Consider the following 22,010-nt stretch of genomic DNA (forward strand, 5'->3'; position numbering starts at 1 on the left):
TAGAATCATTAAAGCATACATGGGAAATATCTGACTTCTTCTGAGAGTTGTTTTGCTTTAGTTGTGTAAAAGGTAGTCCGCCTGCTGTGTAGTCATGTATACACACCCAGGCGCTGATGTCAAACCCAGTCTAGTTTGTGTTCTCTCTAACCTGTACCTCTTTTCAATGCAAGAATAGTATTTCCTTTTGTGCTGGGGTCTCTGTAGTCCTGCATTTTCTCCAGGGAAGCCCATCTGAAGCAGGGCCTCTGTGGGAGGCAATCACTAAAATCCAGCCACTGAGTGCTTAATAACTGTCATGTTGCCTAATAATCATGTTCCTAAACTCTCCACCAGGGATCACAGTAACAAGGTTTCAGTGCTTTGGTTATGACTGCAATACAGTGAACAACACTGAAAATAAAACTTCATATTGTGTAGCATCTTTCATCTTGAACTTCCTGTATAGGTATGAACTTTTACAATATCTGCGTGAAGTAGGTGTTATCTCCTATTTGATTGAAAAGCTAAGAAAGAGAAGTTAAGAGGACAACATTTTTAAGCATCCACTAATCTGAGGCGTTTCAGTTTTTAGATATCAAATTTGCAATACTCTTTTTTTTTTTTTTCTTTTTGTCCTGGTACTGGCTGATACTCAGTACCAGGACCTCAGCAGCCACATCCTGTCCATATGGCAGGGGGACCATGCCAGCTCTGCAGCTCGGAGCCAGCTGGGGCGTAGAGCCCTGCCAGCAGGCCCAGCTGCAGGGACCCAGCTTGAGCCAGAGAAACCCTGGCAGCCCAGGGCTTGGGAGCCTCCCCAGTAACTCCGGGCCCCGGGGGAACCCTGGCAGCTCAGGGACTGGGAGCCAGCTTGAGGCATGGAGTTCCTGGCCGAGGGGCAGAGGTCCACATCAGACGTGAGGTGAGGAACCCCAGTGATGGTGCTGGCTATGGGCTGGCTCCTTTCTTTGTTTTTGTGTTTTAACAAGGAAAGCACTGCAAATTTGAGATACCAGGGGTCTGTTCTGGGGTTGGATAAGATATGATCTTGAATGGTCAGGCCCACTGATGGGAGGGAGACAGTTGCACTGGGGCCTGGACCTCCAAAGGGGCCCAGAGCTTCCAGACACGACTATTGTGGGGGCTGCAGCAGCCAGAGCCCCTGGCCCCTATGAACTGCCATCAGAGCACTGCTCCATGTGCCTCTGAGGTTGGAAGTGGGGGAAAGTGCTGCAGGCAGTTGGTGCTGAAGACTTACTGCCTCAGCCCCAGCCCTTACACCTGAGGCCCTGCCCCTCCTGGGGGCATGGAGATAGGCTCCCCTCACCTTGTCCTGGGGCCCGCGGGGGCAGCGAGTCCCACTGTAGGTGTTTAACTATGTCCTGCACAGCACTGCCCAATAATTTAAGACAGGAAGTAGAGAATATTTCCTCCATTTGAAACTGCATGGAAAATGTAGATAGGTAAATACAACTTCAGCGCTGAAATTTGGCCTGGTCTTCTGGATTTACAATGGCTACATCTGGCCAGGAGTTCCATTGTATGCCTTAACTGGAGGAGAGCATCTCAGACAGAGCAGAGCCCAAAGGGTGCTAGTTCTGGAGGGTGGGACTGCAGCCGTGCTTACCGAGATGCTGCTTGCTCCTCTTCCCGTTCCCCTGCCTGTCAGGGAGAACAAAGTAAACAGACTTCCGGCCTGCCTCTCTCTCCTCTCCAGTGAGGGGAGGGGGCAGAGGAGTGATTCAGGGAATCTGTGCACTTTTCCTTTGCTCCCCAGTAGTCAGGGGACCAGCAAAAAGAGCAAGCAGCATCCCAGTATGCACAGCTGCTGCCCGTCCTCCACCCTCCCAAAATGGTGCCCTTGCAAATACCTTAATTCTATTAGTTAATTAATAGAATCCTAGAATCATAGAAGAATAGGACTGGAAGGGACCTCGAGAGGCCATCGAGTCCAGCCCCCTGCCCCCACGGCAGGACCAAGCACTTTCTAGACCATCCCTGAAAGCCATCTATCTAACCTCTTCTTAAATATCTCCAGTGATGGAGATTCTACCACCTCCCTTGGCAATTCGTTCCAGTGTTTGATCACCCTGACAGTTAGGAACTTTTTCCTAATGTCCAGCCTGAACCTCCCCTGCTGCAATTTAAGTCCATTGCCTCTTGTTCTATCCTCAGAGGCAAGGAAGAACAAGTTCCCTCCCTCTGCCTTATGACACCCTTTTAGATACCTGAAAACTGCTATCATGTCCCCCTTCAGTCTTCTCTTTTCCAAACTAAACAAGCCCAATTCTTTCAGCCTTTCTTCGTAGGTCATGTTCTCTAGACCTTTGATCATTCTCGTTGCTCTCCTCTGGACCCTCTCCAATTTCTCCACATCCTTCCTGAACTGCGGTGCCCAGAACTGGACACAATACTCCAGCTGAGGCCTAACCAGCGCAGAGTAGAGCGGGAGAATGACTTCTCGTGTCTTGTTCACAACACACCTGTTAATGCATCCTAGAATCATGTTTGCCTTTTTTGCAACAGCATCACACTGTTGACTCATATTTAGCTTGTGGTCCACTATAACCCCTAGATCCCTTTCTGCTGTACTCATTCCTAGGCAGTCCTTTCCCATTCTGTATATGTGACACTGATTGTTCCTCCCTAAGTGGAGCACTTTGCATTTGTCCTTATTCAACTTCATCCTGTTCACCTCAGCCCATTTCTCCAGTTTATCCAGATCCTTTTGAATTATGACCCTATCCTCCAAAGAAGTTGCAACCCCTCCCAGCTTGGTATCCTCTGCAAACTTAATAAGTGTACTTTCTATGTCAATATCTAAATCGTTAATGAAGATATTGAACAGAATAGGTCCTAAAACAGACCCTTGCGGAACCCCACTAGTTATTCTTTCCCAGCAGGATTGAAAACCATTAATAACTACTCTCTGGGTACGGTTATCCAGCCAGTTGTTCACCCACCTTATAATGTTCACTAATGTTAACTATTGATTCATTAACTAGTGCAAAATAGTGGCATTGAATCTCAAACCTACTTAAATTGAGCCAGGCATTCAAGACTCAATGTGTTCATCAGATTCGTGCTAGTCTCCTGAATGATAAGTGTGCATGGACTGCATGTCTGCATAATTTGGAAGCCAGTGAACCTCTGTTCCTGAAATCAGCCGCCTCCTTCCCCCAGCAATACTAGACAAGGGGTTCTGATGAGAGTTACAGGATTAGAAACCTGGCTGAGGCTATTCTTTGGAGATTCCAGTTTGTTAAAGCCAAACTACTACAAATCATGCAGGGGGTTTGTAGGAGTCCAGAGCTAGGGCAGTGCCTGTAGCTCCGGAAGGGACTTCAGCCACACTGGCGGTCCTGAGAAGCCCAGCCCTTGGCTCAGGGCGGCACAACAACAAAAAGGATTACAACACCGGCCCAGCCCTTAGTTCAGGGCGGGGCAGCAGCACAAGGGTTCGGAGCACAGGCCCGGCAAGGGCTTGCCCCATCAAGGAGGGGGTAGGGGGTCGCGCAGGCCCTCCCACTCCACTGCGACCCGGCCCGGGGCCCTGTGGGTCGCTCACACACGACCACAGCAGTGGGGATCCAGGCCACAACACACCGCCACGGGTTCGGGAGTGTCGTTCCCTGGGCCACTTCCTACCTATACCTCCACCAGGGGAAGGTCCCAGTCCATCTGGTCAGGGGGTCCTTCAGGGTTGGTCTCCTCCAGATCGTCCACCTTTGGGGGCTCTGGCCAGTCGGTCATGTCCACATCATTGGGGTAGTCTGGCAGCGGTAGCATGGTGGGGCCCAAGGCGATCCTGGGCCTGGGGGCTGCAGAGGTCCGCTGGAGCTCCAGGGCAGGCCGCCCCTGGGGCCTCAGAGTCGCTTGCCCTTTTCGGTCTGGCAGGGCCCGGGGTCTCCTCCAAGGCGGGGGGTCTCCACCGGTGTGAGGGTCCTGGCAGGTCTGGGAAATCCGGGTAGGTCCCTTGGGGCATCCGGATCCGTGGCTGGCCTGGCGGGTCTGGGCCGCTGGGGGCTTGCTCCTCTGGACCGGTTGGCCGGTAACGGGTTCTCTGCCCCTGGCGCCGGGGAGCTCGCGGAGGCACTCCCTCCCTGCCCAGAGGCCCAGGCTTTAATGGGTCCTGAGCCCCGCCCTTGGCCCTTCTGGCTCTAGGCCCCGCCCTCTGAGGGGCGGGCCACTGGTGTTCTGGCTCCGGACCCGCCCACCAGGGCCTCTGCACAGCCTCCTCTGCCTCAGAGTCAGCAGGAGGCCATACCGGCTCACTACAGGGTTGATTCAATTTTAACTGCGGAAGTTAAATTTGGCCCAATTTGTGAAAATGTTTTGCTAACTGAAGCGTGCAAAGGTACATGTAGACCTACTTATAACACTAACCAGAGGAAAAGTGGCACATTCTGAATCAGCAACATTGCCTCTTCAGGATTTTCCTTTCTCGCCGTCCTTAGTGTATCTGACCTGGAATCACACTATGCAGTGGTAAAGTGACAGTACAGGGATCTGTTGCAAACATCCTTTGCATGCTTTCCCATTCCAGAGAGCTTTTTAAAAGGGAGCTTGTAGTTACAACTGAATAACATGCAGAAAGTCTGAAAAGTCTTCTAAGAAACTGGGGGGGGAGGGGAGGGGAGGAATCAAGCAAAATAAATAAGATTGTTCTTTTAAATATTTTATCATGTTCTAGTCATGAAATTCTAGATAATAAAATGAAAGAAGGATCATCATTTTTAATTTTAAACTTTATTACTGTTTGTTACTGTAAAGTGACCCCTAGTGTTTGAACATAGATTTTTAAATGGATTTGATTTGTATTTTTGGCATATACTATAGTCTGTGGATCACAAGGCTTCTCAGTGATTACCCCATGAGGTTAACTTGAAACAGACATTCCTACCAGTGCATGGTCTTTTTAGTCCACATTGCCGTCCATCGTGTGTCTCATCATCATGCCAACCCTACCTGAAGACGAGGGACAGTCACCAGATGCACAACGCACCAATTCTCCAGTCAAAGTAAGCAATCTTAAAAATCTATTCTATTGTTATTAAGCGTGAACCGTATCATTTTGTGTACTTGCTGAAGTTATAAAATTGTGTGTGGCTTTTGTATATGGCTTTCATAAAGGATCATCATTTCTCACCGTTCTGTTAGAATGTTTTAAGGCTGTCAACAGACATGTGGATTAGGGTGATCCAGGGCATGTACTTGAATTTTCTAAAAGCCTTTGTCCTGAGGTGGTCCTGAGATGACAGCAAAGATCTTCTAATGGATCAGTAACTGGTTAAAAGATGGGAAGGAAAGAGTAGGAATTTAAATGGTCTGTTCTTTACAATAGAGATATTTAAAAAGTGGAGCCCTCCAAGGCTCTGTACTGAGATTAGTGCTGTTCAACTCATTCGTAAATGATCTGGAAGAGGTGTTGATTAATGAGGAGCAATGTCTGTCCATCAAAAACCAGAAGAATGACTGACAGAAAATGACAGGAAAGATTAGAAAGGAGAGAGATAACAAGACAGAGAACATAATGACCCTGTATTAATCTGAATACCACATGCAGTTCTGGTCACCCCCTCTCAAAAAAATATTTTAGAACTTGAAATGTAAAGGCAAGTACAACATCAGTAATTAAGGGTATGGAACAGCTTTCGTACAAAGAGGCTGGGGCTGCTCATCTCCCAAAAGAGATCACTAAGGGAGAATATGAGAGGTCTTTGAAACCATCAGTAGTGTGGAAAAAGTGAATAGGTAAGTGTTATTCACTTCTTCACATAATACAAACCAGGGGTTACCTACTGAAACTAATAGGCTATTTAGTTTAAAAGAAATATAAGGACATACTACTTCATGTAATATCCACTGAACCTGTGAAACTCATTGCTGGGGAATGTTGTGAAGACCCAAGAATAACTTGGTTACAAAAAGAATTAGAATATACATCCATGACTGGCTATTCTCCAAAATGGTCAGGTATGCAACCCCATGCTCTGAGTATCCTCAGCCTTGTCAGGCTATGTCTACCCTACAAGTTAAATTTGAATTTAAGGCAGTTAGCTTGATATTACCATGTGACTGTCTTCATTGTAAATACCATTAGCTCGATTTAGGGAGCACTTATATAACATCATCAGTACCTACTCAGTCTAGTGTCAAGCTTGAATTCAAAAGTTCAGTTAAAGGCTGGTGTGGAAGCGTCACGCCTTAACATTGAATGCATTAGCTTCCAGAGATGTCACATATGTAACCCACAATGTCCCACGGTACTCTGCTCTGGCCACTGCTCTCCAGATGCACAGGAATTAGGTAACGGGAAGATGGTGAATTTCTATTTAGGACGAGGAAGCTTGCATCTGTGGCATCAGGTTTGTCTAAGAGCCTGAGAAATGTCTGTCTTCGTTCACTATTAGCGCTGTGAGTGCATCTACCCATTACAAATAGCCCCTACATGGAGTTTGTGATTCTGTCTCTACACTTGTTATATTTTCTTCACTGCCTGGCCAGCCTCTGGCCCACCACACCACGTGGCTGCAAGGCTGTAGTGGGGGGTCATGCTTTTGTAAGAGGCCAAGAAACTTCTCAGTGATTTACAGTTGTGCAGCCCCCCGACCCCGCTTGCTGCCCCACAGGCACCATGCAGTTGGGGTCTTTCCTGTGCTCAGCCACATCATGTGGGTAGTCCCGACCCAATAAAAGGACGTGCCTTCTGTTTGGTGCAGACCATGCTTCTGGGCAGCACCATGTCCTGGCTTGTGCGTGGTTAGGGCTTCAAGGGCAGGAAAGAATTTCAGTGACTTTCTGCCGCCAAGGGGGAAGTATGCCCCGGCAGCTGAGATTTTTTGGGCCTTTCTGCTGCATGGGGGGGCCTACTTCAACTGGTGCCCCACTGAAGCCACCCCATGAGCCAACAAGGACCTGGGGGGTTAGCTGCTGGCGGGGAGAAGTCCTCCTTGGTGGTTAAGATTTTCAAGGCACTGCTGCCATCCCCCATATTGGCAATTTCTGTGTAGTGAAGAGGGAAGACAAAAATATTTTCCCTGTCCTTTTCTATCCTCTTTCTTCTAACTTTGCACCCCTTCACACAGGGAAGAGTGGGTGGAGGGCCAATTGAGAACACTGACTGTGCACAGAAGTTGTATAGTGGACTGAAATACCAAGTACTCTCCCCTAAGCAACTCTTTTTTTTTTTTTTTCAAAAACTTTACTGTTAGCTCTTTCTTCAAGATCCCGCTGTTATTTTCAGGGATCAGATGCAATCACAGGACAGTCAGTGGATGGCCATTTGAGAAGAGAGACACTTGCTGATTTTTATAAAATCCTTGATAATTCAGTTACAGAAGAAAGAGATTTCTATTAACGATTCCATCTTTGTTGATACCCTACTTTTCCTTCCTTCTGACTGGAAAAATGGACATTTGCTTACTGTGGGAGGGGAATGAGGGCAATGCAATGTGGGAAGATGATGTCAAATACCAGAGTGCTGTGGGAATGAGGAACTGTGGGATAGGTTCCCAGAATGCACTTCTGCAACAGTCCATGTTTGCTGATTGAGTATGGCAATAGTAAGTCGACTTTGTGTTACAAAATTAATATTAACAAATTTGAATTTATCTCGTAGTGCAGACGTAGCCTTTGTCTGCCAGAAACTGGGACTGGATAACTGGGGATGGATCACTAGGTAGGTAGCCTTCTTCTGGTCACTCTCTGAAATATCGGACACCACTTGCTGATAGAAAACAGAAGATTGGGTGAGTTCAGCAGTTCCCAACCTTTTCCAGATGAGGACCCGTTTTCACAATTCAGGAAGACTTGGTGACCCAAGGCAATTCAAAAATTGGAGGTGGAGAAGCAGTGCCATAACTAGCTAATTTTGCACCTGAGGCAAGAATATAAAATAGCACCCTCTTGTGTTTATAAATTCATAGTAGTTATTTCATAGAAAAGGAGAAAATACATTAATAATAATACTGTTTATTATAGTTAATTATTATTTTATTATAGTTGATCTGAGTTGGGGAATGAGGGTCTTTCCCCCACCACAACTGCTCCCCCTGCTTAAACCCCACATTCAGAGGCTGGAGGGTCTCAGGCGAGTCATACTTGAGTTGGGGGCTGGGGAAGTCACAGTCAGACGCTGGGAGCATTGGGGGTTCACACTCTGGCTGGGAGTTCACACTCAGGCTGGGGTGTTGTACATCTGGGGAAGTCACACACGGGCTGGGAGAAGTCACACTCAGAGGCTGGAGGGGATGGAGGAGTCACACTAAGAGGCTGTGGGGAGATACAAACAAAAACTGACAAATCAGCTACATAGAAGAGAAGGGGGGACGAAAGGGGAGAAAGGGGACAAAATTACTTACTTCAAAAGTCTATTATGTGGCTGGCCTGGGATACCTATGCGTATCAGAGGTGGACAAACTGTCTTTGTAATGTGCAATTGCATCTCGATAGAGAGCTGCTGGATGTGGCAGTGTTAAGGAGCTGCAAATGGCTCTTTTAAGAGCCACATGCAGCTCTGAGCTGCTGGCAACCTGTAAAGCTAATTACAACCCATGTTTGGGTTTGGACCCATAGGCTGGGAATCCCTGGGCTAGCTGAACCATTGGTCTGACCTTGTTAACCAGTATTGGTACATTTAGGGGTCTTCATGAATATAGTACCTTCAAATTGTTTTGGAAACCTGCATTACTTACATATATGGCATTTTGTGCTATTTGTTACAAAGCTGCCCCAAAATGTCATGCTCTTTTAGAGAGAATGGATAAAAAAAGAACTACAAAAACATACACACATGGTTTGCTTTATTATAAAAAGGAACTGGAGTAATCTTAGTATTTTTAGAACTAAATTGCAAAATAAGCCACAATAATTTAACAGCTGAGGAAAAAATTGAGTCTTTTTGGAGCTCTAAAACAAAACAAGAAGCGTCCTCCCCCTGAGAGCTACAGGGATTGTTTCTGAAGAGATTACTTTGTTGTGTGAGGAAAAACATGGACATCCATTCTATATCTAGTATCTATAAGCATTCCACTCATCACAAGGGTATCTGAGCATGTAACAAAATTATATGAAGTTCAAATGGGTAGTCTATATAAAAGTTTAAATGCAATTTTAATTTTAGATGAATACAACAGCCAATAATTTACCACAACAACGTTCAATAGGAATTCAAATATCACCACACTTATGGCTGTTGTCCTGCCATATTTGCCACTGTTCCCCACCCAGCCCCATTTTAAATAAATGCCTTCCGCCTCCCCTTGAGCCAGGCTCCTCCTGCCTCACCCCTATTCTAATTTAATGCCAGCAACTCACCAGATCCTCCACCACTGTTGCTACATGCTTCTCCCACCAAGCATTGGGATGAGTGCATAGAGAGAGTAGATGGCACTCCCCGTGCTTAATTTAAAGGCTTCAAGAGCCACATGTGGCTCCAGAGCCTTATGGGCCGCAACTCAGTGTCCTGTTCACCATGTGTGGTGAGTGGTGAACATATTAGACACCACAGACGTACAGTTTGACCTTCAAATATTTTGTACATTCATTTCAAATTTTTTTATTTCTCCAGCAATTGTTTTCTAAATAAAAATTGTATTCTTTCCTGTGATAAGTGTGATTGTCTAGCTGAACAAAACAACACCCGTCAATATAACAATTAAAGAAACACAGACCAGCCAAGTTATCCTGTTTTATCCTGGTGAAAATTGAGGGGATTTATAATCTGGCATGATTTCAGTTAAAATTTATCATTGTCATTGAAGCTAGGACATTACAGTCTATACTTTGGATAAAAACATCCGCTGCTTTGCTTTTGACATCATAGAAAAATATAGTCAGTGGTGAACCCTGCATTGATTTGTCATGCATTCTGTCTAAATTGCACATTTTGCTGAGGGTTAATTTCCTGCTTTAAGATAAACACCCCAGTTGGATGGAACTTTAGCAAATGATGGTTGGGAACATACGTAAAGTCAAGCAGATTACTTTTATCTGTCATGAAAATTGTATCTGAGTGTAGTAAGTACCCATTGTGAACTTGCTGGCTGCAGCATACTAGAAGAGGACTAGTATGAGAAACAGGAATAATTAAACCTAAAATCTTCATTAAACTGGATAGCTGCCTCCTGTTCTAAAAACAAGTTTAAAATAAACTATTGGAAGTGACAGATTTTGTACCTTTACTTACTTGGCAAAACACTTGCTTTTCAGAGGAATGTTACTTTCTTGAGTAAGGATTTTAAACAACAAGCTACTTTTGATCCCATCTAAATATATGGAATGATTATAACTGGCAAACATCTCAGCTAGGAGTGGAAGGTATATGTGCTGTCACCACCCTTAAGCTGTACTACAGCCTAAGTACTACATCATAAGCTAATACTTATATTTATACTTATAATTTAATGATGAATAAAGGTGTTCTCTTTTCCCTCTAGCAGGAAAAATTCCCACTGAAGCCAATAGAAGCAAGGCTTTTAGTTAGGAGGAACACAACTTCTGTTCTTTTCAGTTTGATGATACAAGGACTTGTCAAAAAGGCAGTAGAGCTGATAGCCACCATAGACCTGGGGCAAGGAGTGGCAGGGGGACAGCTCTGCACCTCTGGAAGGGGTAAGGCCAAAGTCAGAAGGCGCAGGTCTTAAGGCAGTCAGCCCTCAATGCTGCCCATACCATGGCATTGCCATGCACACACACACGCGCGCGCACACAGCTGTGAAGAGCAGTGCTGACACAGCAATTCAAAGAGGCCTAGAGTTCAGGCTGTCACCACTGCTCTGGATCCCTTTGAAACACCAGGCCCCTATGCAACTGCCCACCCTCTGCACCCCTCCATCAGAGTGCCTGCAAGTAGGGGAATCCAATGTGGGAGAAGCAGAAGAAGCTAGTGACTGAGGCTTTTCTAGGATTCTGATCCTTTTCTGCTGCCAAAGAGCAGCGGTGGTATCTGCTGTGAGATGAGGTGTCCCATCTTGAAGTTTTCCATTCTTTCTCTTTTCTAATAGTAACAGTTGTTCTCTAGTAAGTCCTCATTCTCTTAAGGAAAGACACTCACCCCATCAGCTTCCTTTATACAGATCCCCTTTCTAGGAATTTTTAAAAAGGCATTTAAACTACAGAAAATTGCACTGTGTTTTCGAAACTTTAAGGGAAACCTTGGGTCTGTGTGTTTCATTTATTTTCACATCAATACAGATTCTCCAGCTTGGCCAAGCCAACACAGCCCTATTTAGCAAGATTTTCAAAAGCACTCAAGCGTGGCTTAACTCTGCTGTCATGACTTCAGTGGGAGAGGAGTTAGGCCAGTGCCGAAGGCTTTTGAAAATCCTACTCAATGTTTTTAGGGAAGAGGATTGGCAAATACTAGGGCTGGGCACCTATCTTGCTCCATGCACTGCCCATGCCTATGTGCACGGTGGCCTGATTAGCTAAGGTTCTACTTGTGGGCACATATGTCCTAAAGATACATTTCTTCTCTTTTCTTCCTCCTGCTGTCTTCCTTGTACCACATCCTGTCTGCAGTATGATGCAACTGTGTATCATAGATAACATTGAGTTGTGTAATAATGGGCACCAAAATTGATGAGCGGGAGCATGCTCCTCCTATTCTGATGCGTGCTAACCCCTAACACTGCACAAGAACATTGTCTGCATAGAGAGTGCAGGATGGGTCATGTGTGCATCCTGTCCCATAGCACATTAAACAGATTTTTATAAGATCATTTGTTCAAAACTGAAATGGTAGAGACAGAATGATTGTTCAGGACACAAATTTTAGCCCTTTTTCTGACTTTGGGGTCATGTCCCTTTAAAATTCACTTCCCTAGAATGAGCTGACCTGCTATAACAATCACAATCAATTGTGATTTTTTATATTAAAAATAAATTAAATACCTTCTTAATGCGTCTACAGGAAACTAGAAACTATGAATTAGAGCATCCCTGGGGATGTGTGATAGTGGATTTTTGAGGCTATGTGATGATGTGTAATTCTCTTCTGAGATTAGAACCAGGCAGTCTCATGTCTTCCTTCATTCCCCACGTTATCAGAGTACAATAGAAACTCTCTCTTCTGCTCTTTTTAGTATAGAGAGTCCCTTGATCATCTTCAAGCCTCCTTGTGTTCAAATGTAATCTTATTTTCCTGGCTCTCCTGAGTTTTGAAGACCTATCATTACATTTTAATATTTCTTTTAAACCATCTATTTTATTCTATCATCCAAACTTAGATACTGCTCCTCTGACTGTTTCTTATCCCAAATAGTATCATACATTGCTTTCTTAAAATAGATGGATATTATCTGCTTTCTTTTGAAAGAGGAAAAAAAAACCACTCATTTTTGTAGCTGCAACTGTGACTCTCAACACTTGACTGCCCTCTTCTCTATCCCCATTCAGCAAATCATTTAAGTGGATGTTTACATATGAGCTTAAGTTCCTTTGAAATCAGAGTTAAATTAAGCATGTGTATACAGCTTTGCCCAACAGAAATGGACTGAAGCATGTGCTTAAAGTTAACTACATGCTTAAATACCTTTGTGGTATTGAGGCCTAAGCAGGAAAAGAAAAGGAACATTTTATTTGTCAGAACATTCTATGAAAACAATAACAAGGGCCAGCTCTTTAAATTTTTGTTTTTGTGCTTCCAAGTCATTTTGGGATATTGTTACAATATTGTATCTCAGCTACAGCAAAATTACCAAAGTTTGTATAATTGAGATGATGCTTGTATTATATTACTTAAAAGAAGAATCCATTTAATAAACATAAGAATTCCTCTATCACTTTGTTTTGAGGGTAAGTTTATCAACTAAAGTAAATTTCGTTTATGTTCATATGTTATTTTATGTATTTCCCTCCAATTCTCGTGTACTCAGCGGACATTAATGAGGTTTAAGGATGTCCCAGTATTGCAGAATAAAACTCTAATGTAAAAGATAAGAATTAGATTGTCAGTGCAAAGTTTGACTTCATCAGACAGGGAATGTAGGATTGGTTTCTCAGTTAAATTAACCTTAGCACTTTCTACTTCCAAAAGCTTTTTCACCAAGTAGTCAGCCACAGGATAAGAACAAACATGGTCTTATAGGTCAGTAACTAGTTAAAAGATGGGGAACAAAAGGTAGGAATAAATGATCAGTCACCACAATGAGAGAGGTAAATAATGTAGTCTCCCAAGGTAAGGTATTGGGATGAATGCTGTTCAACTTATCCATAAATGATCTGGAAAAGGAGTGAACAGTGAGGTAGCAAAGTTTTTTCAGATCATACTGAATTACACAAAATCAGTAAGTCCAAAGCTGACTGTGAAGAGTTACAAAGGGACCTTACTAATGTATATGACTGCAATAATAAGACAGATGAAATTCAGTGTGTGTTAATACACCTTGGGGGAAAAAAGTGTCCCACTGCTGTATACAAAATGACATCTAAATTGATCTTGGAGTAGTCACGAATAGTTCTCTGTAAACATTGGATGAGTGTGTAGCGGTGCACACATGCGTGAAAAGAATGTCAGGAACAAATCTGAAGAATCCCACAAAAGCTCATTACCTAAGAGATAAAATTGTTAGTCTTTGAGATGCTACAGGTCTGCTTGTTTTGTTTTCCAAAGATCTGGACTAACACAGGTACCTGTCTGAGACTAAAAACCATTAGAAAATGGAGAGCTATTAAGGCAGAAAATATAAGGCCACTGTATAAACCCAGGGTCCATCCATCTCTAGAGTACTGCATACAGTTTTGCTCATAAGGGACTCAAGCCCCCTTATACTGGGGTGAGGCACAAGCTAAAGGGGAGGAAACCCAGCTTGGAAGGTGTTGGTGGCTGCAAGCCACTCCACCACCCTCCGGGCCCAGCTGCTGATTGTACACAGTGACTGAACAATTTAGAAACCTGCCCAGGGGAACTGGAGACTTTGGCTTGCTCAGCCCCTGTCTCCAGCAGCTGGACCTGGGTTGTGGGGAGCGGCAAACCACAGCCACTATCACATCTCTTCCTGGATATCTGACAGTCATTGCATTATACAGAGCAGTGACCGAGTGCAGCTCTTGTGAGAAGTGGCTGGTACCAGTCTTTCTGCTCTGTACCTCGGCCCAGCTGCCAGGGAAGGAGACCAAGTGTGCCAGGGAGCAGGCACAGCAGAAATCTGAGGTGGGGATACAATCTCACATGCGCCCTCTCCCCATGGAAATGGTACAGGGAAGACCTACAAAAATAATGTGATAAAACAGCTTCCATGTGAGGTGTGATTAAAAAGACTGGAGCTGTCAGCTTAGGAAAGTAATGACCAATGATAAAGGTCTATTAGATTGTGTGTGGAGAACGCAAATAGTAGGCATCCTTCAGTCTGCATAGACTATGGATCGCGCCCTTTAAAGTTTCAATTGAGGACTTCATTTACAGCGTCTATTGTGACTATAAAGACCCACATGAGAGTGACAGTCCTTGCTGCATCTTTTGCAGATGTAGTGGGTGTCTGGCAAGTCCTTATTGTGCATTCTGTGCGCTCGCTTCTCCTCTGCTAGCTGTCTGATCTTCACCTCACCCTTCTGAAGGCCCTTGTGTAACCCCTGCCTCCATCTGCTGTGGTCGTCTGCTAGATCTTCCCAGTTGTCCAGCTCGATGTCTACCTCTCTGAGGTCTCTCTTGCAGACATCTTTGTAACGCAACCAGGGGTGTCCAGGAGGTCTTTTGCCAGAGGCTAGCTCACCATACAGGATGTCTTTTGGAATCCTTCCATCGTTCATCCTGTGTACGTGGCCAAGCCAGCGGAGTCGACGCTGCCTGAGGAGGGTGTGCATGGTTGGGATTCCAGCTTGCTCGAGGACGGCAGTGTTGGTCACTCTGTCCTTCCATGATATTCCAAGGATGCGCCTGAGGCAGCGCAAGTGGAAGACATTCAGCCTCTTTTCCTGGCGGGCATACAGGGTCCAAGTCTCGCTGCCATAAAGGAGGGTGCTGAGGATGCAGGCTCTGTAGACTTGCATTTTGGTGTGAGTGTACAGCTTGCTGTTATTCCACACTCTCTTGCTGAGTCTGGACAGAGTTGTGGCCGCTTTTCCGATCCTCCTATTTAGCTCAGTGTCCAACGACAGGGTGTCAGAGATGGTGGACCCGAGGTACACGAACTCGTGGACAACCTCTAACGTACAGTTGTCAATGCTGATTGATGGGGATTCAGCAACATCCTGATGGAGTACGTTCGTCTTCTTTAGGCTGATGGTAAGCCCAAAGTCCTTGCACGCTTTGGAGAACCGATCCAGCAGTTTCTGAAGCTGGTCTTCTGTGTGAGACACTACAGCAGCATCGTCTGCGAACAGCATGTCTCTGATGAGGACTTCTCGCACCTTAGACTTAGCTTTCAGCCTTGCAAGGTTAAACAGTTTCCCATCAGATCTTGTGTGCAGCAAGATGCCCTCTGTTGAAGATCCAAAGGCATGCTTCAGGAGGAGTGCAAAGAAGATCCCGAACAATGTCGGAGCAAGCACGCATCCTTGTTTGACGCCGCTCCTGATTCTGAAAGCATCCGATAATGCGCCGTCATATTGGATGGTTCCTCTCATGTTTTCGTGGAACGACTGGATCATCGTCAGTAACCGTGGAGGACAGCCTAACTTGTGGGGCAGTTTGAACAGACCATCCCTGCTGACCAAGTCAAAGGCCTTGGTCAAGTCGATGAAGGCTATGCAGAGGTGGCTTTCTCTGCTCCCTGCACTTCTCCTGCAGCTGCCTTAGAGAGAAGACCATATCAACGGTACACCTCTCTGCGCGGAATCCGCACTGCGATTCGGGGTACACCCTCTCAGCAATCTTCTGGAGTCTGCCAAGGATGACGCGAGTGAACAGTTTACCAGTGACGCTTAGGAGGGAGATTCCACGGTAGTTGTTGCAGTCGCTTCTGTCTCCTTTGTTCTTATACAATGTTAGCGTCACGCATATCCTGTGGAACCTCACCCTCTTTTTCCAGCACAGGCACAGTAGCTCATGCAGGCGTTCCAGGAGTGTGTCCGCGGCACATTTGATTACCTCTGGTGGTATACCATCCTGACCAGGGGCCTTTCCAGCTGCAATGCTGTTGATGGCTGTCTTCAGTTCATCCACAGTCGGCTCTTGGTCCAGTTCGTCCATTACTGGTAGGAGCTCGACGGCATCGAGGGCTGCGTCAACCACAACATTCTCGCGTGAGTACAGCTCAGAGTAGTGCTCAACCCAGCGCTCCATCTGTTTGGCTTTGTCAGCGATGACTTCACCAGATTTGGATTTCAGAGGTGCCATCTTGTTCTGGGTGGGTCCTAATACCTTCTTCATACCCTCGTACATTCATCTGAGATTACCAAAGTTGGCACAGGTCTGAATGCTGCTGCATAGCTGGAGCCAGTGGTTGTTGGCACAGCGCCTGGCTGTCTTCTGTACTGTTCTTCTGGCCTCTCTAAGTGCTTGCTGGGTACTCTGGCTCGGTGAGCGTTTGTACTCCAGGAGTGCAGCGTGCTTCTTTTCAATGACTGGAATCATCTCATCGGAGTTAGCTTCGAACCAGTCATTCGTGTTTCTAGCTCTTCTTCCAAACACTGACAAGGCCGTGTTGTAAACTGTATCCCTCAGATGTTGCCATTTGGATGTCGCATCGACGCCCCCAGGGCCTCTGTGCAGATTTTCCTGGAGGGTCTCTCTGAACTTTTCAGCTTTCTCCGAGTTTGCGGTCTTTCTGGCGTCAATGAGGGGCCTTCCAGCAGGTTTAGAGCGGTACAGCTTCTTGGGTCTCAGCTTGAGCTTGGAGCAAACTAGCGAGTGATCTGTATCACAGTCAGCACTATGATAGCTGCGTGTCAGAAGGACGTTTTTGAGGTTATTACGCCTAGCGATGACCACGTCTAGTTGGTGCCAGTGCTTCGAGCGTGGGTGTCTCCACGACACTCTGTGCTGTGGCTTTGTTCGGAAGAATGTGTTTGTGATGCACAGATTGTGGTACGTGCACAGTTCAAGGAGACGCTGTCCATTGTCATTCATTTTTCCCACACTGAAGTGTCCTAAGCAGGAAGGCCATGAGGCCCAATCAGCTCCAACTCTTGCATTGAAGTCACCCAAGATGTACAGTTGTTCACGAGCAGGTATTTGCGCTACAGCAGCACTAAGCATGTCATAGAACTTGTCTTTTGCTTCTGGTGTGGCGTACAGGGTTGGGGCATAAGCGCTGATCAGGTGGACAGGACCGGCGCAAGTTTGAAGCGTGATCGGAAAATGGTATTTACTTCTTCACATAACACAAGAACTAGTGATCATCCAATGAAATTAGTAGGCATCATTTTAAAACAAATATAAAGGTTTAAAACAAGCATAACATAAAAATTGACCTTGAAGCCTTTCGCCGCCTCCGTCTAAAGGAATTTTTCCAGCACACCTATGAACAACAGTTTGACTCTCTCGACCCCACCCCCCCCGCCCAAACAGCAAAAGAAGAACTCTATGTGGACTCCCCCTGAGGGTCATAGTGAAAGTCTGGATTTCTACGTACAGTGCTTCCGCAACCGTGCTCAGGCTGACATACACACACAACGCCAAATGAGACACAATCTCAACTATGCTGAACGCCATGCTGTCCAGAGTCTCAAAAATAACCCAGACATCATAATCAAACTAGCTGACAAAGGGGGTGCTGTTGTCATCCTGAATAAGTCAGACTATGAACAGGAGGCAGCCAGACAACTCTCCAACACCACATTTTACAGACCTCTCTCCGCTGATCCCACTTTGGAATTCCAAAGGAAATTACAACAACTACTGAAGGAACTCCCTGCTGCTACTCAGGACCTCATTCACTCAGACACACCATCTGAGCCACAGCCTGGATTATTCTATTTACTTCCCAAAATCCACCAACCTGGAAACCCTGGGCGCCCTATCATTTCAGGTATTGGCACCCTTACCACCGGACTATCCAGTTACATGGACTCCCTCCTCAAACCCTATGCCACCAACACTCCCAGCTATATCCGAGATACCACCGACTTCCTGAGGAAATTACAAAACATCAGAAAAGCTCCTGATAATGCCATCCTTGCCGCAATGGATGTAGAGGCTCTGTACACTAATATTCCACATAAAGATGGGTTACAAGCAATCAGGATTACCATCCCTGATGCCACCACAGCCAATCTGGTGTCTGACCTCTATAACTTTGTTCTCGCACACAATCATTTCCGATTTGGGCCTATTCATATCTCCAGATTAGTGGAACTGCTACGGGCACCCACATGGCCCCACAATATGCTAATATATTTATGGCTGACCTGGAACAATGATTCCTCAGCTCTCGTCCCCTATTACCCCTCCTCTACTTAAGATACATTGATGACATCTTTATGATTTGGACCTGTGGTACAGAGACACTAGAAGAATTCCACAGAGACTTTAACAATCTACACCCCACCATCAACTTATGCCTCGATTACAACATGCAAGAGATACATTTCCTGGACACTACAGTACTAATCAAGGATGGCCTGATCAGTACCACACTGCACCGAAAACCTACTGATCGCTATACTTATCTACACCCTTCTAGCTTCTATCCTGCACACGTGACTAGATCCATTGTTTACAGTCAAGCTCTTAGATACAATCGCATTTGCTCTGATCCAACTGACAGAGACCAAAAACTACAAGAACTTTACCAAATATTCATAAACCTGAATTACCCACCAGGAGAAGTAAAAAAACAAATTAACAGGGCCAGACGAATACCCAGAGACCAGCTACTCCAAGATCGGCCCAAAAAAGCCAAGAATAGAACACCACTGGTCATCACCTACAGCCCCCAACTCAGACCACTGCAACGAATTATTAAAGACCTACAACCTATCCTTAATCAGGATGCCACACTCCAGAAGGCCCTGGGTGACATGCCTGTTCTCTCCTACAGACAACCTCCCAACCTTATGAGGATCCTCACTAGCAGCCACAGTCTATACCCCAGGAATACCAGTCCTGGAACCTTTCCCTGCAACAAAGCCTGCTGCCAGCTTTGTCCACATATCTTCTCTGGAAATACCATCACTGGACCTAACCAGGTTACTCACAGAATCAGGGGCACTTTCTCATGCTCCTCTACTAACATCATATATGCCATCATATGCCAACAATGCCCAGATGCTTTGTATATTGGACAGATTTCTAACTCCCTTAGACAAAGGGTTAATGGGCACAAAATAGACATCAAAACACTCCAGATCCACAAACCAGTTAGTCAACATTTTAATGGAAAGGGGCATTCTATTAATGACCTAAAGGTATGTGTGTTACTGAAAAAGAACTTTCACACCATTCTTCAAAGGGAAGCAGCCGAGCTGGCTTTTATATTCAAATTTGGCATATTAACACATGGTTTAAACCGGGACGGGAACTTTGAGTCACTATAGGGGCTCGTATGCATACTTGGCTTAATCTAATTCTTGACCTCCCCCGCCACCCCTCCACTCTCTGATTTGCTCATCTTGATTATCTTTTTCTGATTTGTCCTCCTTGCTTACTGTTTTTGGTTCTCTGTGCCTTAAATGTTGAGTCTGTTCTGGTCTGGATATGGTCTGAAGAAGTGGGTCTGTCCCATGAAAGCTCACCTAATAAACTATTTTGCTAGTCTTTTTAAAGTGCTACTTGGCTGCTTTTTGTTTTGATAGTGTATAGACTAGCACAGCTTCCTCTCTGTTACTCTTCAACATAAAAATTGTTATTCTTTAAGGTGCTAAGAACTACCTTTTTCTTTTTCTTTTCTTTTCTCTTTGGTGTGTGAAGCATAAAGGAGTAATACTACTTTGCACAATGTATAATCAGCATGTGGAGCTCATTATCACATGATGTCGTGAAGGCCAAAAGTGTACCTTCGTTCCAAAACTAATTAGATATGTTCATGGAAGATAGGACCATCAATGAGTATTAGCAAAGATGGCCAGGTATGTTGGTAACTCTCTGATCAAAAGAAGCTGGAACCTGACATTAGGGTATGGTTCACTCAATTATTGCTTTGTTGTGTTTGAAGCATCTGGCCCTGGCCACTTCCAGAAGACTGGCTATTTGGTCTGTGGCCTTTCTTAGGTTCAATTTGGAACTAGAAACAAGTTGGTGTCATTTTAGCAAATCTGTACTTATGCATATCATGTACAGTGCTATGCATTTTATTGCCATTATAAATATTTTCTTTCTGACATGTAAATATACAAATAGTTTACGGTTGTCAAACTTCATTTCAAGTGTGATCTGTTCTTCTTTCCTGGATTTGGATTATATGTGGTAAGCAGTTAGAATTACTGAAACAAATGTCCTTTGAACTTCGAAAAAAATATTTATGTATTTTGAGACGAGGTCTTAGAATACACAAAGGGTGACTTTCATTTTATTTCTGAAATAAACTACTAATGCTATTGTTTCTTTTAAAAATTCCTGAGAAAGAGGATAGGTGGAGCACTTTATAGAGAGTGGTGAATCAGAGAACATGGGAAAAGGGTAGTTAGTGTACTGTACAGTTTTAGTTTGAGGCTGATTCGAAATATTGTTTAGGAAAGTTTGATTTGGGCTTCTACCACTTTTGTTCATCACATTTTGAGTTACTCAGGTTGATTATTTAATTTCAAATAAGGGGTGACTGTTCTGTCCTGAAGGAAAGAGAAAAGAATTCATGCCATGTGCTTCAAATTATTCACAGCACATACATCCTTTCTGAGGCAGTTTTGTTTGAGATGTCATTTTGTTTGTACTAAAGTACTTTAGGATTCTGTGTTATTGTCTAATGTCTGAACTGTAGCCATTTCTTGCATAGGTGCGTAAGGGAGAGGGCAAGAGGAGATTACCACTGCAACTATTCAAGAGCTCATAGAGCTGGGTAGCAGGTATAAAAGGCAAGGGAAGGCAATGCCTTTCCTGGGCCTTAGTTCCCAACCTCTCCCCTCTTCTTATCCCTAGTCTGACCATTCCTACAAGCTCTTGCAGCCTGGTGAGCCTTCTTCCAGGCAGGATCTAGCAACTGAAAAGTGAACCTGCTTCCAGTTTGCCAGACCTATTAGCAGTACACTGAACCTGTGAGAGAGCCATTAAGTGGTAATGAAGCCATTTAACAGGCATGTGCCAGCCCAGAGGTATATGCTGTCAGTTTCTGAATTTACTGACAAAAACAGTTGTGCATTACTGTAATATGTCTACAGGACCTTAGTTTAAAACTTTTTTTAAATATTACATTAATTTGTTTCTGAAGATTATAAAATCACATCTCTAAAGAAATTCTTTTATAGATTTTTAGATGTACAATCTGAGTATTCAGCTTTAGTTTTAAATGATCTTCAGATATATAGTTGCATAAATAAATTCTTCAAAAGGCCACTCTTATCCAACATATACCTTTACATTTTAATTTCTAGAGTACAAATTTTTTTTCTAAAGTCTTCCTGTCCTTTGTGTCCATTCCTGCTCTCCTTTCACCCTCTTTTCTTCCAGATATCTGGGCAAATGAATTTCCTTTTCTTTTCTTCTGTGTGATGAACTAGTTTTTGTGAGTTAGCTGCATGCCCAGTTTACTGAATCAATAGCACGCGACTATATAAAAATCTGTTTTCAGGTCTAATTCTACTTATGAGAAAGTCATCATAATTTAAAAGCAATGTCACTGTTGCCTTTACAGTCTCCTATTATAATAATCAGAGTTTCTAGGTTTTGCTATTTATTTTTCGAAATATAAAGGAAGTTATTTTACTTTAAATTTAAATCTGCACTGTTTTTTGATGTTTTTATTTTCCTTGATTCCCATTTCCCTATGATCACCAACATGGGTGTGACATCTAAATGAGATTTATGGACATGGAAATGAGGATCTGTTTGAATATTTTTTATGTAAGTCCCGTTTACCAGCAAATCAAAAATGTGGTGAATGTTTTAAAATCAATAATTTTGAACCTAAAGTTGAAGCCCTAGCCAAAATTTATTTTATCACTTTGCTTTTGTCATCTTGATTTTAATCATGTGCTTTTTGAGAAGGAGGATT

The 22,010-nt window shown here is 44.3% G+C and overlaps 1 protein-coding gene across 11 annotated transcripts in view; it reads left to right on the forward strand.

The window, feature by feature from the left end:
* The window catches only part of IRAG1 (inositol 1,4,5-triphosphate receptor associated 1), a 155,382-nt gene that overhangs the window by 49,451 nt on the left and 83,921 nt on the right, over positions 1–22,010 (forward strand). For 9 of the 11 annotated variants that reach the window (XM_074997386.1, XM_074997389.1, XM_074997385.1 and 6 more), the window contains one exon: positions 4,822–5,003. The exons of the other annotated variants lie outside the window; for them this stretch is intronic. In XM_074997386.1, coding sequence (XP_074853487.1) covers positions 4,938–5,003 — 66 coding nt within the window. In that variant the 5' untranslated portion in view covers positions 4,822–4,937. The remainder of the gene's footprint in view (positions 1–4,821; positions 5,004–22,010) is intronic. 11 annotated transcript variants of the gene reach the window in all.

The sequence above is a fragment of the Carettochelys insculpta genome, chromosome 6, assembly GCF_033958435.1.
Source record: "Carettochelys insculpta isolate YL-2023 chromosome 6, ASM3395843v1, whole genome shotgun sequence".
NCBI classification, from domain to species: domain Eukaryota; kingdom Metazoa; phylum Chordata; order Testudines; family Carettochelyidae; genus Carettochelys; species Carettochelys insculpta.